General features: G+C 42.0%; 2 protein-coding genes across 2 annotated transcripts; both read right to left on the bottom strand.

The window, feature by feature from the left end:
- Positions 1-11,192: 11,192 nt before the first annotated feature.
- Positions 11,193-11,573, bottom strand: LOC139457132 (octapeptide-repeat protein T2-like). Its single transcript, XM_071238562.1, has one exon. The coding sequence runs from the start codon at positions 11,571-11,573 to the stop codon at positions 11,193-11,195; it is 381 nt and encodes a 126-aa protein (XP_071094663.1).
- Positions 11,574-11,722: 149 nt separating this feature from the next.
- On the bottom strand, positions 11,723-13,434 carry LOC139457131 (uncharacterized). Its single transcript, XM_071238561.1, has 3 exons — positions 13,379-13,434; positions 12,605-12,775; positions 11,723-12,344 (listed from the first exon to the last, which is right to left on the bottom strand). Exons 1-3 carry the CDS (start codon positions 13,432-13,434, stop codon positions 11,723-11,725), a joined length of 849 nt encoding a protein of 282 aa, XP_071094662.1.
- Positions 13,435-17,470: the final 4,036 nt, after the last annotated feature.

The following is a 17,470-nucleotide window of genomic DNA, read 5'->3' as shown; positions in this document are numbered from 1 at the left end:
TGCCGAAAAAGATTTCAAAGGCAAATAGCGTTAACATCATGTGTATGGATCACTGAAAATCAGTGATGATATCAAGTGTTCATGTAAAGTGGAATAGATTTTATGAACAAAGATCGATCAGAAGTAAAATGCAATATGGCCGACACCAAAGAAGATATGGGGAAATGGTGTGATTCATTTACAATGGGGATAATTGTGAGAAGGTTTGGGTGCATTTCAGCTTGTAGATGCAAAGGGTTTGGGTTTTGTAGACACGTACCCAAAAGAAAGAAAACACACTCTAACAATCTTAATTGAAATTTTAAGAATTTATTTAATTAGGAGATAAACCTACTGTGTTTTGAAATTTGATGTAGTCCCACTGTAGAATAGATACCTCTTTTTTATAATTTTGAACCGAGGGCTTTAGCGCGAGGTTACAAATTATAATAAAGAGGTTTCTATTCTACAGTGGGACTACATCAAATTTCAAAACACAGTAAGTTTATCTCCATTCTACCATGAATGCAACTACGCTTTGAAAACGGCGCTCTCTTGCAACGCGCAATAACACAGGTGCACAGTTCCGTGATCTTAGAACATTCCGAAAAGTGGTCACAGGTAGTTGTATATGTAACAAATATTACTAAAGTTCAAGATTAAAAAACATCAAAGTCGTGAGTAGTTCATAATAAGTGTTCAAAACATATAGTTTTTCAAACGAAGTTGACAAATAACACTCCTAACTTAATCCAAAGAAAGATGTTTTAATTTCTATCAAACTGTTGCACACTGTTGAACACTGTGGACTTGGCTGTCGTTTCTCGGAAATTTGTGAGAGAGGTCGTTTCTTGGAAATCGAACATGCCATCATTTCTATTGTAGGGGTGACGGGTAATAGAAAAAGGTTTTAAAATGCTAAACGAATATATTTCTACAGCAAACTTTATGAATAAACATTCCTATATACATTTAACATGTCTAAGAGTTATTAGGTAGATAGCAATTACCCCCAGTAAACAAGAATAACATCAAAGTAAATGCCTCTCTACCCCGAACTTGGATGTGGCAGAACTTGACCTAAACCACGGTTACTCACACCTCACAGCTGTCAATGGCTGACAATCATGTGTTTACATTAACTTGATCTAGTTAAAAGAAGCAAGATGACAACCCCGATCTATGATGTGGTTCAACATTTACCTGTAGATTTACTGGGATTGATCGAGCCTGCTGGTACATCCATATGCTTACTAATGGAACTGAGTATGACTGAACAGCCACTGTTTAGGCTGCAGACGAGCCGGATATTTTGAAACGAGGAATCTGCATGGTGTGGCCTGTCAATTTCAAGATTTCACGGATCCAAAGCCAAATAGTGACAGAACTTACACATTTGTGGTCCAGAAATAGTAGGTCGTGTATAATGTTCATAACCGTGCGTGTTCTGAAATGAATTTCATCAAGTTTAATAAGCTGTCACTTCAGTTGGGACATTGTTTTCGTGGACTTTCGAAAGGGAGTGTGTTCTGATGCACTTTCAAATCCCCTCCTGCCAAATTCCAAAGGTGGTGGTTGACGGAGTTGGTAATGGATATCGATCAGAAAAAGGTTTGTAAACACCATGTTGTCATGAATAAAATGTCTTCAAACATATTTTATTATGTTATATTTCACTTTCATTGTCGGTTGTTTCAATATGAAATTACCTGTTCGTGGGTTTCAGAAAAAGTTACCAAAAAATTAAAAAATGAACAATTATTATTTTCTAATTTTTTTTTATTAGATATCACTCTTTCACTTATTTTGAATGTGTGAATCTTTGAATTATACCTCCCCACCCTGAAATGAGAACCGTCCTAACGTGTCCCGGTTGTCACTGTACCAGCACTACACTCTCAGTTATGGCTGCCAAAGAAATTGTTAACAGTAACGGAGGAAACCAGAAGCCAACCCAGTACTGATGCACAGTGTGATGCTGTTCAACATCAACACGTTGACTAACTGTCCCTGCTGATGTAATGTTTTCTTTTTCAAACAATTTTTATAATGTTATATTTTACTTTCATTGCCGGTTGTTTCAATGAGGAAATAGCTTAAATTGTGCCGATTCTGGTCACCATAGAACATTTCTGTAGATCTAACAGTTTCATAAACATTTCATTTGTATGCAAAAGATATGCCTTCGTTAAATCTTTTAATGTCATCATCGAAGCAGTCAGGGTTGCGGCCCAGAACGCCCCAAACATCCGATATCAAACTACCGTATTTCCTCTGTTTGACACTATACACCGTCTATTAATTTCGCGAGAGCCCTTGACTCGGCGTGTATTAGAGACCTGTCTGGTATTAGAGACCCAGCGTGTATTAGAGGAACTATAGATATGTGTTACAGTTCATATGGGGGTGATAGATCGGCAGCCATTTTCTGTGAATCGATATGTAGGCTATCTATGTATTCATACGCACTTTTTTTGTGAAAAGGCTTACTATATTTGAAAGGGGTTTCCGTAGCAAAAAGGAAACCTCTTTTTAACCAATCAGCATCAAGCATTCATCAATGTCATGGTAGAATTTCTATTAAGAACCTTACTTGATTTATAATGTAAACATTATGAAAGAAAGTCGATCAGAAGTAAAATCTAATATGGCAACCCAACATTATCTCAGCATAACATTTTAAAGGACAGGACAGGTGTTATTTGTGCACTTGACCATGCTGGGGACACGGGTGGCCCAGTCGTCTAATGCGCCGCGATTCGCTGTGCAGAGTTGCGTCCCTTGGGCACGCCACAAACCTATGATTGTGGGTTCGAATCCCGGTTCGCCCCAATTATGTTTCTAGGTTTGTCAGCACCATACCCGTGCTCGTTGGTTTAACCGATGAAATGACACATTAAGCTGACACACCGCGATATAACTGGAATACTGTTAAAAGCGGCGTTAAAAACAACTCACTCACACACTAGACTATGCTGTAGATTGCGTTATTCTGTCGAGGTGATATCGAAATAAGACAAAACATTGCGTCAGTTTCTAAATACAGAATTGACGCATTAGCAAGCGGATATTTGTTTTTTGCTGTTTTGCTCCATACTACTGCATGGAAATTCGGTTTTCATGCGAGGCTGACACACATTAGACCAAACTTGATATGCTTGATATATGTTTGTTTGTTATTTGTTTGTTGTTTAACGCCGCACTCAGCAATATTCCAACTATATTACGGCGGTCTGTAAATAATCTAGTCTAGACCAGACAATCCAGTGATTGACATCATGATCATCGATCCACGCAATTGGGATACGATGACATGCATCAACCAAGTCAGCGAGCCTGACCACCCGATCCCGTTAGTCCTTTCTTACGACAAGCATAGTTGCCATTTACGGCAAGCATGGGTTGCCGAAGACCTATTCTATCCCGAATCTTCACGGGTAGCTTGATATCTAGGCTGCGCCCAAGGCATATTTTGAGTAACCTTTGGGGGTCACAGTCATCTGAGTTGCGTTCTGAAACCGACCACAAAGTACAGAAATATTGATTTTACTTCATGAGAATTCGTTGCGTGCTACCAGCCTGTATCAAGACCGTTGAACTGTCAATATCTGTCAACTATCAAGGGCATTAGCTCATAAAATGGCACGTTTACAGTATCATTCAGGGTTGCATTGAAAAGACATATTTGCTGCACCACCCAGAAATGCAATTTCAAAACCGATTTTACTTACTGACATTGAACCAGACATTTACTGTTATATATTTGCTTAGGCCTAAAGGTAATACTGATTTTAGTGTTACCGTGTCAGCTTTATCGTTTAAAAATAGTTTCCAAATAATATGTATGAATTCAATAGTATATTGTATTTATAATAACATCATACTTGACTCAGGTAAAGAAATACTGAAGTGCATTTTCGGTTTATCCACAGGGACAGTCAGAACTGTAGGATAAAACTCTTTTGATTGTTGTCAGTTTACAGCTAGTTCGTCTCTGGCTGATGGAAGTTGTCTTTGTTTCGCAATAAATGCTGTCGTGATGTGCTGCATCAACCGCATCACATATCGTTCGTAATGCATCTGATGGTAATTTTCTAGGATGTACTGTTATCCCAAATATGACGACTGCAATCATTAAAATAGGAAAAACTATTAATCATCCAAAACTGAATTCAATTTGACATATCGTTTGGGTGAGATGAAGCAATATCTCCCAGCTGATATCAATACAATGAAATTACATCACAATCCTTTGCAGACCATTGTGACGTCTTCGCTACCATGACTTCACAATCAAATGCCATTCCTAATCTCTCTTCCACTGAAGCTGGTCAGCTGTAGTAAACTGTTGTTTTTGCGCTCAAGAAACTGGTTATTTAAGAAATATACCTGCTGTTTTTTTAAATGTGAGATGGTCTGACAAAAGAATCAATATCGCTTATTTTTAATTTGGAACCAAGCGCTTTTGCGCTTTTGCACTCTAGAAGCCTCTGAGATTTAAATTTTCATCGTCTTGTGTTGATATATTTCATATATTAATAAGATACGAGGGTGATGTTCTCTATCTATGTCTCTTTTGTATGTAAACTCAGGTCGCTGTAACCTATAATCCGTTATACAGATTTCGCAGCTCGGTGTATGTTATGTATAATACACAGTGAAGCAGTCTTGGCATGTATATGTTACAGTCAATGTGTTATGAAGTTCAACATCAAAATGTTTTGATTTCGTTATCAGAATTTTTAGTTTATCTGTGAAATAAATGCACATATTTTTTCAGACAGTTTGTATAAAGAAATATATTGGCTTTTTGTATAAATGTATGTAATGTATAACTCCTTGTACAAATTGCTGTAATACATTCTGTTCTGCTATGTTGTGTTGCACGAACTAACGAATCAGTGAATCATATATCAAATATCTGATGTTATATTTGTCTAACAAGGTCATCTTCACACAGATCTATGTATCTTCCAGCTGGATAAATTGAATTCTCATTCAGACACATACTTATTATATTAATATGTTATAAATTATTTTCTGTCTCGCAATTACACGAGCAGCTGTTCCCTGTTTATGGGCTACTAGAACACGCATTACGCATCATGCACATATTAACCTAACGTCGACCAATACCGGCGAAGGATGACACTTATTATGTACACCATCCATACCTGAAGACACACAGCTGCGCACAGATATAACCATTATACAACCACACCATATTTTCACGCTGTGAGGTAGGTTGTTCCTATTCCTGAAGAAGAAATCATTCTGATATTGTGAAATGTTTGTAAACGTAAGGTGACATATGTTAGTTACGCGTTATTATGTCAGTTGCAATAGCCTCTGACAGACATCATTACAACAGTTGATGCATCAGTGACAAAAAGATGTCCGATGCTGTTGACTATTTGACCTTTACCATATGTTCCCGTTTGAAATGTGAATATGAAAAGTGGTGGGGTAAACAATTGACTTGCCTTTGCATGTGTTTGTGACGGGTGCACCGGTGCACGCTAATACCTGGTCACTATTTTATAGTGTTTCATAAACACATGCTCATGACATATATTTCTTATGAACATGGAAAGGGTTTTGTCGCTTTTATATCCTTCTGTAGATTTTCCTGGGACACAATGAAGTCCATGTATGTATTTGCGTGGTTATTGAAAATGTCATGCCTTGCTTTACCTGTGAATATCTCACTGACAGAAACTATTGCACCCATGACGCTGCAACTGCATGCTCGTTCTCAAACATTTTCGAGACGATGAAATCGGATTTTCAATATAGCAACTGAAGCCATCTTGAAAAATCAATAAAAGATAGCTACACGATAAATCGCAAAGTACAATGAAGAACGAGGCGTCGTATATTTCACGATAAAACATTGTTCTATCATGATTTGAGATCCGAACATACTCTCATAACTTGATGTCGTAAAATAGACGACATCATATTTTGAGAGAAAAGTGGTTTGTTCCCTTTTGATGTAACTAGGCAACGCAAATAAAGGACATTGCCGAAAGATAGCACCCAAAAGTGGGTGAGATATGACAACCTGTAATGGGTAAATACTATAGATAATGGCCGTAAAGACTTTACGTCAAAGAGTGGGTAACTGGAAAAATCGACATACAACTCGATCTGCTAACTTTGAAACCTCCCACTACTCTGCTAGTGTTTATTTTTATTATATTAATAATGATCTTTCACCTTCTTGGAAAGATGAGAAACAATTGACTTGCCTTTGTATGTGTTTGTGACCGGTCCTCCCTGTAGGGCCTGAAACGCTCACTGTTTCGCGAACACCTGGTATCATCACTATGATATATGTATGGCAGGGCAGCATATATATACACGGCTACTCTCCCTTCGGAGTATAGGGCTCGTTTGAATTCAATGAGCCATGACCGGTCTCATTTTATTGATAGGCGTGAGTGGGTGAGTATGGTCTAACACCGCTTTTGTAAAGCAATATTCCCGAAATATCACGGCGGGGGACACCAGAAATGGGCTTCACACATTGTACTCATGTCGGGAATCGAACCCGGGTCTTCGGCGTGACGAGCGAACTCTTTAACTAATAGGCTACCCGACCACCCCTGTTGAGTTCATGTAATCATAATCATGCCATGAAATAATGATCCGTCTTCGGACCCTTTCTCTGTACACTTCCGTGGCCATAGCCCGCTTCATTGGGTAAGGGTTCAAATGCCAAAGTAGTACCATTGGCGTGCTGGTGTCCCGGTATAAACTCTCCCCCGTACAAATTCTCCCCCCGGAGATTTTATACCGGTACAGATTCTCCCCCGGAGAATCTGTTCTGAAATAAAATCTCCCCCGTGAGGATATGTTTCGCGCTCCCCTCAGTATAAAGTCTCCCCCCTGATTATTCGGTTTGTTGCAATGTCTTTAAGTACTATATTCTTTAAATAGTTATCTTTAATGTAAGGAGGGTTACTTTAAAAAAAAGATTATGAAATATGGTCATAATGAATTGATATTTCAGCATATTTTATTTGGTAATTGTACCTTCCATCCTAAAATAATTATAAGACATAATCATACCAAACAAATTTGAATAAATTGACTTAATGTAACAAATACATGTACGGTTACTGTTGTAACAAAATTCAGAAATCTTATTAATCCTCGCAAACATTCGGTTTTAACACTAACTACGTAAACACTGTCAATATATCGACGCGCGCCTCCAGCTCAGGCTGTCCGTTACACTCTGATTTTAGATCTAAAATATATTCCTTAATACAGGCTACGATATGAAAATGGTATCAGTGTAATATCAGTGGCTAGAATATCATGTGCAAGCAGGTTTCTGTTAAACATACAGCATCATAACTATCTAATTCAGCACTGATAAAATCTGCTTTGTCTTTAAGACTGTGTACGTTTAGATATATAATCTTTAAATCTGGACTATGCAAAGGTCCTGGATTCGGATGGATATCACCGCAGCAGAAGAGAAAAAGTAAAACTAAGAATGATAATCGGAAATTATATAAGCAAAGTAACCCAAAATATAGAGAAATGTGTATCATCTTCCCGAAATGATTAGCATGTAGAATAGATTCAAAAACACCCACTATCAGCCTGTATTAACAACATCAACCGGCATCAACAAAGCAAGGTCATCATGTAATTGTTACAATCGGTCTGGCGCTGAATCTGAGAAGGGATTCATACGTTATATACAACTTTTAAAAAATATGATTATGAAAAACGAAAGGAAAAGTGCCCCCCACCCCCCTCCCACACCCGAAAAGAAACAAAACCCGCAAAATCAATAAAAATAAAAATAAACAAATAAAAACAAACAACTACACTCACACAAGTAACTAAATGTATATTAAGATAAATATATAACCCAGAAAAAATAAAGGAGAGAAAAAAATAAATAAAAAATACATAAACAAATACACATTAAAACCTAGAGGAATATGAAAATGTGTAATGCTAAAGCACGAAGACACGATAAACTGTACCAACATTACAATGTTCCCCGTTATGCATGATTTACCTGGGTTACATACGGGTGATCTCAGTTAGAAATATATTAATGATATAAATTCTTTAAACACGGTTATATCGGATTATCGTTTTTTTCAAATGTACTCCATTCAAGAAAAGTTATATAGAAGTATATATTTACTCTCCCCCATGTAGTTTGCTCTTTTATGTAAAAGCTTTTTCACCTTACACATTTTAATTACAGATTCCTTTGTTTTGATTTTAATGCAAACAAACCAGGCTTTTGAAATGCTATACAAAAACTAAGCTTAAAAGTTTACAGAGTCTGTTGTTTCTAATACAGTTAATTTTGTTGTCTGTATACATTTTTTTAATATACCAGTTTGAGTCTACATGTGAACACAATCGATGGTTGAAATGTAAGTCTACGAACAAAACATGAACTAATTCTGAAGAACTCTGATGTATAAAGTTACCTTCATCTTTGATTGACTGATGTATTTTCAATCTTTATTCAGCACTGAAGAGGCCACAGGCCTATAGTACGAAGCATTAAGTTTATGAATAATCAGCATTGATTTTGACTCCATAAACTGTCATAAAGTATTCATAAAGTATCAGGGGTCATTTAAACTTGCAAAATGATTGACATACCCCTTTATTGAGCGAGGATTGGGCTGTTTTCCCACCCGATTGACTGATATTACAACATTCACATGGTTTAGAATGGTACAATGAATGGTAAAGCATGCAAATTACACTAATACAAGATATTTCATGAGAAAAAATCATATCTCCGTTAAAACATAAAACCAATATTTATGAGTCTACATATTGATATATGACTTTATCACTGTATCCAGTTCCAACATTTTAGATATAAACTTTCGGACAGTTCAGTTCAAAATTCTTCAACCTTTAATACATCACAGGATTTGTAGCTAGACGACGGGAATCTACAGTCTTGACTGTGTGTTTTCTTTGATGAGAATGTTTCTCTCCGACCTTAGCGTGTATGGGTGTGATATCCTGGGCAGGAAATGACGGTGTTTTGACATTAATCAACGTGTTGGACATCCCTAATTAACCTTTACTAATTCATGTTAAACCAACACAGGATCTTTTCTGGAAGTGGACAATCGCGAATGCCATAGGGCTGACACGACACGTGTTAATAACTGTCCTAGAACTTCTAAACTTACTAAACAATTTTTATACTTAACGACTAGCATATAAACTAAACATCGTCTTTATCAGAAGCCAGCTAAACTGGAAAAAATTCTGCGAAGGTATAAATAACCGTACAGATGCCAGAACGGTCTGGCGCAAAATCCACGCCATTAGAGGCTTAAAACGACATAAACCCCCCCCCCCCCCCCCCTAACATTAACAACTCAACCAACCCCGCCCAAAAAGCAAATAAACTCACCAACCACTTTTCAGCCGTTAGCAGTAACACCAACATCAGCCAAAAATTCCAAGATAAACTTAAAACAAAAAACCCACAAAAGAACCAAACAATAACAATCTAGAAATAAACCAACCCTTCACAAGGGAGGAGCTCCTCTACATAATCCAAAACAGGAAAAAGGGCACAGCCCCAGTATTTGACCTAACTTCTTACCAAATAATTAAAAATCTCCCGCTAAAACTACTCCAGGCACTACTCAAACTTTACAATCTCATCTACCTAAACGGACAGGTTCCTACTCCCTGGAAACAGGCCCTAGTCATACCAATCCCTAAACCTAATAAACCAGCTAATCAAGCTAACTCATATAAACCAATGTCCCTAACTTCAAACTTATGCAAATTAATGGAATCAATGGCTAAAACTAGATTACAACATTACCTAACCCAAAATAACATCAACTATTGAACTGCATGGCAAGTATTTATAAAACGACCGGGGAAGGAAATATTCTGGGGGGAGATTTTATTTCGTAGGGTGAGGGAGAGTTTATTTCGAGAGGGGCGGAATTGTACCGGTATAAATTCGCCGGGGGGACATTTTATTCTGGGGGCGAATATATTTCGTGACACCGGCTCCCTCCCTCGCTCCCTTGCCCGTTCCCTCCCTCCCTCCCTAGCCCGTTCCCCACTCACTCCTTTGCCGGCTCCCTCCCTAACTCCCGTGCCCGTTCCCTCCGTAACTCCCTTGCCCGTTCCGTCTTTCGCTCCCTTGCCCGTTCCCTCCCTCGATCCCTTGCCCGCTCTGTCCCTTGCTCCCTTGCCCGTTCCCTCCCTCACTCCCTTTCCCGTTCCCTCCCTCCCTTGCCCGCTCCCTCCCTCCTTTGCCCGTCCCCTCCCTCGTTCCTTTGCCCCGTTGCCCGCTTCCCCCCTCCCTCCCTTGCCAGCTCCCTCCCTCGCTCCCTTGCCGGCTCCCTCCCTCGCTCCTTTGCCCCATTGCCCGCTTCCCCCCTCCCTCCCTTGCCGGCTCGATCCCTCCTTCCCTTGCCCGTTCCACGTTCTCTCCCTCGCTCCGTTGCCCGTTCCCTCCCTCTCTTCCTAGCCCGTTCCCCACTCACTCCTTTGCCGACTCCCTCCATAACTCCCTCGCCCGTTCCCTCCCTCCCTCCTTTGCCCACTCCCTCCCTTGCCCGTTACCTCCCTCGCTCACTTGCCCGCTTCCCCCTCACTCCTTTGCCAGCTCCCTCCCTCACTCCCTTGCCCCATTGCCCGCTTCCCCCCTCACTCCCTTGCCGGCTCCCTCCCTGGCACCCTTGCCCGTTTCCTCCCTCGCTCCCTTGCCCGTTCCCTCCCTCGCTCCCTTGCCCGTTCCCTCCCTCACTCCATTGCCCGCTCCCTCCCTCGCTCCCTTGCCCGTTTCCTACCTCCCTCCCTTGCCCGTTCCCTCCCTCGCTCCCTTGCCCGCTTCCCCCCTCACTCCTTTGCCAGTTTCCTCCCTCGCTCCCTTGCCCGTTCCCTCCCTCGCTCCCTTGCCCATTCCCTCCCTCGCTCCCTCGCCCGTTCCCTCCCTCGCTCCCTTGCCCACTCCCTCCCTTGCCCGTTACCTCCCTCGCTCCCTTGCCCACTCCCTCCCTTGCCCATTCCCTCCCTCGCTCCCTCGCCCGTTCCCTCTCTCCCTCCCTTGCCCACTCCCTCCCTTGCCCGTTACCTCCCTCGTTCCCTTGCCCGCTTCCCCCTCACTCCTTTGCCAGCTTCCTCCCTCCCTCCCTTGCCCGTTCCCTCCCTCCCTCCCTTGCCAGCTTCCCCCCTCACTCCTTTGCCCGCTCCCTCCCTCGCTCCTTTGCCCCATTGCCCGCTTCCTCCCTTACTCCCTTGCCGGCTCCATCCCCCGCACCCTTGCCCGTTTTCTCCCTCGCTCCCTTACCCGCTCCCTCCCTTGCCCGCTCCCTCCCTCCCTCCCTTGCCCGTTCCCTCCCTAACTCCCTTGCCCGTTCTGTCTTTCGCTCCCTTGCCCGTTCCCTCCCTCGCTCCCTTTCCCGTTCCCTCCCTCCCTTGCCAGCTCCCTCCCTCGCTCCCTTGCCGGCTCCCTCCCTCGTTCCTTTGCCCCATTGCCCGCTTCCCCCCTCCCTCCCTTGCCAGCTCCCTCCCTCGCTCCCTTGCCGGCTCCCTCCCTCGCTCCTTTGCCCCATTGCCCGCTTCCCCCCTCCCTCCCTTGCCGGCTCGATCCCTCCTTCCCTTGCCCGTTCCACGTTCTCTCCCTCGCTCCGTTGCCCGTTCCCTCCCTCTCTTCCTAGCCCGTTCCCTCCCTCCCTCCTTTGCCCACTCCCTCCCTTGCCCGTTACCTCCCTCGCTCACTTGCCCGCTTCCCCCTCACTCCTTTGCCAGCTCCCTCCCTCACTCCCTTGCCCGTTCCCTTCCTCCCTCCCTTGCCAGCTTTCCCCCTCACTCCTTTGCCGGCTCCCTCCCTCGCTCCTTTGCCCCATTGCCCGCTTCCCCCCTCACTCCCTTGCCAGCTCCCTCCCTCGCACCCTTGCCCGTTTCCTACCTCCCTCCCTTGCCCGTTCCCTCCCTCGCTCCCTTGCCCGCTTCCCCCCTCACTCCTTTGCCAGCTCCCTCCCTCGCTCCCTTTCCCGTTCCCTCCCTCGCTCCCTTGCCCGTTTCCTCCCTCGCTCCCTCGCCCGTTCCCTCTCTCCCTCCCTTGCCCACTCCCTCCCTTGCCCGTTACCTCTCTCGCTCCCTTGCCCGCTTCCCCCTCACTCCTTTGCCAGCTCCCTCCCTTGCCCGTTCCCTCCCTCGCTCCCTTGCCCGCTTCCCCCCTCACTGCTTTGCCAGCTCCCTCCCTCGCTCCCTTGCCCGTTCCCTCCCTGGCTCCCTTGCCCGTTTCCTCCCTCGCTCCCTTGCCCGTTCCCTCCCTCGCTCCCTTGCCCGTTCCCTCCCTCACTCCATTGCCCGCTCCCTCCCTCGTTTCCTTGCCCGTTTCCTACCTCCCTCCCTTGCCCGTTCCCTCCCTCGCTCCCTTGCCCGCTTCCCCCTCACTCCTTTGCCAGCTCCCTCCCTCCCTCCCTTGCCCGTTCCCTCCCTCCCTCCCTTGCCAGCTTCCCCCCTCACTCCTTTGCCCGCTCCCTCCCTCGCTCCTTTGCCCCATTGCCCGCTTCCTCCCTTACTCCCTTGCCGGCTCAATCCCCCGCACCCTTGCCCGTTTTCTCCCTCGCTCCCTTACCCGCTCCCTCCCTTGCCCGCTCCCTCCCTCCCTCCCTTGCCCGTTCCCTCCCTCACTCCCTTGCCCGCTCCCTCCTTTGCCCCATTGCCGGCTCCCTCCCTCGTTCCCTCGCCCGTTTCCTCGCTCGCTCCCTTGCCCGTTCCCTCCCTCCCTCCCTTGCCCGCTCCCTCCCTCACACGTTACAATTAAAGCATTTTTCGGTGACTGAATTGGCTTTCAATCTCCCATTTGCCTTATTTTTTCATCAACTTGTCTGAACGTCAATAACTGGACAGGGAGAACAGGGGTTTCTTCTCCCTGAAACAATATTCCAGATTTATTTATTAAAGGTTCATTTATCACCGTCAAAATTTAATCTGGATCAGTAACGTTTTTTATATATAAAAACTCCTCTAACCTTTGCTGGTAGTGAGAGGTGACGATGGATCGGTTGATCAGGCACGGTGACTTGGACTGTAAGTAATCCAGTCTTGACCAGACAAACCAGTGGTTGACATCATGAGCATCAATCCACGCAATTGGGATACGATGACATGTATCAACAGTCAATATTAATGCCAAATTCCTTTCCTCCAATTTGGTATCAGCAGAACATTATACACGGAACAAGAAAAGAACAATGGGCTTTTATACGATGAACGACAACATTTATTATTTTCCAAAATATGGTGCAATACAATTGATACAATATAAACTTCTCACTGTACATAAAACATAATACATAATTAGTAACACAGAGCATCACTGTGGCTCATCAACAAGGTGAGAGATTACATCATCATATCATCAAGGGCGGTATATTCTTCCTGGGACGATGGCACCACCGGCATGTAGTGAGGCAACACGACTTTACCAGCTGAAGGACAAACAATATCAGATACAAGACACCAGTGGATACTAGCCGATGGTTTGGACGTGGGTGGACCAGTCGTTTAAGGCGCTGCAATATTGTGTAGAGTTGCTTCCCCTACACGTGCCAGAACCCTATGATGGTGGGTTCGAATCTCAGTTACACCCTGATTATGTTTCTAGATTTGTCAGCATCATGCTCATACAGTGTGGTCTGGCTTTCATCCAACATTACTCTACCACGTCGCTCGACATGACTCAAATACTCTTCAAGGCGGCGGGAAAAAGCAAACATACCCAATAGTAGAAACTTGCCACCAACATATATACATAAATGTACTAGCAGCAAGGATATACTGGCAACAATTAGAAATTACTAACCTATGGTATAAACATGGAACCAAAGTATTCCATCGAATGAATAAGAGGCTAGTGTAAGCTAGTCATCAGTATATAAAAGCCACTAATTTATGCTAAACACATGAAGAAATACGTCATCAACGGACACAGGATTCCTGTTTTTAATAGTCATCAGTAGTTACCACTTACAAACATGGAACCAAATTATTCCAGCGTATAATTGATAGGCTAGTGTAAGCTAGTCATCAGTCTATAGAAGCCACTATTTTATGCTAAACACATGAAGAAATACGTCATCAACAGACACAGGATTCCTGTTTTTAATAGTCATCAGTAGTTACCACTTACAAACATGGAACCAAATTATTCCAGCGTATAATTGATAGGCTAGTGTAAGCTAGTCATCAGTCTATAGAAGCCACTATTTTATGCTAAACACATGAAGAAATACGTCATCAACAGACACAGGATTCCTGTGTTTATCAGTCATCGGTAGTTACCAGTTATACACCAGTGGCTACACAATGCGGATTTCTAATGTTAAATATACACCAAAAGTTAGTAACCCAAATACGTACTAGATCTAGACATCAAAATTATACATATCTAATGATTACTAGTTATACCCCCCTGGCTACACAATGCGAATTATTAATGTTAAATATACACCAGTAGTTAGTAACCCAAATACGTACTAGATCTAGACATCAGTATTATACATCACTAGTAGTTACCAGACACCAGTAGTTAGTAACCACAAATGCGTACTAGATCTAGACATCAGTATTATACATCTCTAGCAGTTACCAGACACCAGTAGTTAGCAACCACAAATACGTACTTGATCTAGACATCAGTATTATACATCGCTTGTAATTACCAGACACCAGTAGTTAGTAACCACAAACACGTACTAGATCTAGACATCAGTATCATACATCACTAGCAGTTACCAGACACCTGTAGTTAGTAACCACAAATACGTACTAGATCTAGACATCAGTATTATACATCACTAATAGTTAGCAGTTATACACCAGTAGTTAGTAACCACAAACACGTACTAGATCTAGACATCAGTATTATACATCACTAGCAGTTACCAGACACCTGTAGTTAGTAACCACAAATACGTACTAGATCTAGACATCAGTATTATACATCACTAATAGTTAGCAGTCATACACCTGTAGTTAGTAACCACAAATACGTACTAGATCTAGACATCAGTATTATACATCACTAATAGTTAGCAGTTATACACCAGTAGTGAGTAACCACAAACACGTACTAGATCTAGACATCAGTATTATACATCACTAGCAGTTACCAATTATACACCAGTAGTTAGCAACCACAAATACGTACTAGATCTAGACATCAGTATTATACATCACTAGCAGTTACCAGACACCAGTAGTTAGTAACCACAAATACGTACTAGATCTAGACATCAGTATTATACATCTCTAGCAGTTACCAGACACCAGTAGTTAGCAACCACAAATACGCACTTCATCTAGACATCAGTATTATACATCACTTGTAATTACCAGACACCAGTAGTTAGTAACCACAAACACGTACTGGATCTAGACATCAGTATTATACATCACTAGCAGTTACCAGACACCTGTAGTTAGTAACCACAAATACGTACTAGATCTAGACATCAGTATTATACATCACTTGTAATTACCTGTTATACACCAGTAGTTAGCAACCACAAATACGTACTAGATCTAGACATCAGTAGTATATATCACTATTAATTACCAGTTATACACCAGTAGTTAACAACCACAAATACGTACTAGATCTAGACATCAGTATTATACATCACTAGTAATTACCAGTTATACACCAGTGGTTTGCAACCACAAATACGTACTAGATCTAGACATCAGTATTATACATGACTAGTAATTACCTGTTATACACCAGTAGTTAGGAACCAAAAATACGTACTAGATCTAGACATCAGTATTATACATCACTAGTAATTACCAGTTATACACCAGTGGTTTGCAACCACAAATACGTACTAGATCTAGATATAAGTAGTATATATCACTATTAATTACCAGTTATACACCAGTAGTTAACAACCACAAATACGTACTAGATCTAGACATCAGTATTATACGTCATTAGTAGTTACCAGACACCAGTAGTTAGCAACCACAAATACGTACTAGATCTAGACACCAGTATTATACATCACTAGTAATTACCAGTTATACACCAGTAGTTTGCAACTACAAATACGTACTAGATCTAGACATCAGTATTATACATCATTAGTTGTTACCAGACACCATTAGTTAGCAACCACAAATACGTACTAGATCTAGACATCAGTATTATACATCATTAGTAGTTACCAGACACCAGTAGTTAGTAACCACAATTACGTACTAGATCTAGACATCAGTATTATACATCATTAGTAGTTACCAGACACCAGTAGTTAGTAACCACAAACACGTACTAGATCTAGACATCAGTATTATACATCATTAGTAGTTACCAGACACCAGTAGTTAGCAACCACAAATACGTACTTGATCTAGACATCAGTATTATACATGACTAGTAGTTACAAGACACCAGTAGTTAGTAACCACAAATACGTACTAGATCTAGACATCATTATTATACATCACTAGTAGTTACCAATTATACACCAGTAGTTAGTAACCACAAATACGTACTAGATCTAGACATCAGTATTATACATCACTAGTAATTACCTGTTATACACCAGTAGTTAGCAACCACAAATACGTACTAGATCTAGACATCAGTATTATACATCATTAGTAGTTACCAGACACCAGTAGTTAGCAACCACAAATACGTACTAGATCTAGACATCAGTATTATACATCACCAGTAGTTACCAGATACCAGCATATAAAAACAACAGGAACTTAGAGAAACAGTCATCACAAGACAACTGTGGTTATTACACACAAATTTGTAAAGACGTCATCAGTCATGTGACATAAATTGGGACAAAACATCTGTAGATACAATACCAAGGTAGAGACAAAATACTAGTAGGTACAAGGCACCAGTAGATACAATATGTTTTGGGAAGATAGACACAATTTTTTTATGAATAATAACTTCTTTAATACTGCTTGACAACGGTATAAGGATCTATACCGAAACGTCGCTTTTCCCAGTATTAAAGAAGTTGTTATCCATAAAAATTGTGTCTTGTCATCCGTCAACTTCGAAGTAATGCCTATCAAACAATATTTTTGGGGGGTCAAGACACTAGTAGATACAATACCCTAGTTAGGGCAAGACACTAGTAGGTACAAGGCACCAGTAGATACAATACCGTAGTTAGGGCTAGACACTAGTAGGTACAAGATGCCAGTAGATACAATACCGCAGAAGTGGGAAGACACTATTAGGTACAAGGCACCAGTAGATACAATACCCTAGCAGGGGCAAGAAACCAGTAATTACAAGGTACCATTAGATACAATACCCTAGCAGAGGCAAGACACTATTAGGTACAAGACGCCAGTAGATACAATACCCTAGTAGGAGCAAGATACTATTACGTACAAGACGCCAGTAGATACAATACCCTAGCAGGGGCAAGACGCCAGCAATTACTGGACACAGAGAGAATCTCAC

This window comes from Haliotis cracherodii, unplaced genomic scaffold, assembly GCF_022045235.1.
Source record: "Haliotis cracherodii isolate W230 unplaced genomic scaffold, xgHalCrac1.p SCAF_12, whole genome shotgun sequence".
Lineage (NCBI taxonomy): Eukaryota > Metazoa > Mollusca > Gastropoda > Lepetellida > Haliotidae > Haliotis > Haliotis cracherodii.
The sequence above is the reverse complement of the archived record's forward strand: the minus strand, read 5'-3'. Positions and strand labels throughout refer to the sequence as shown.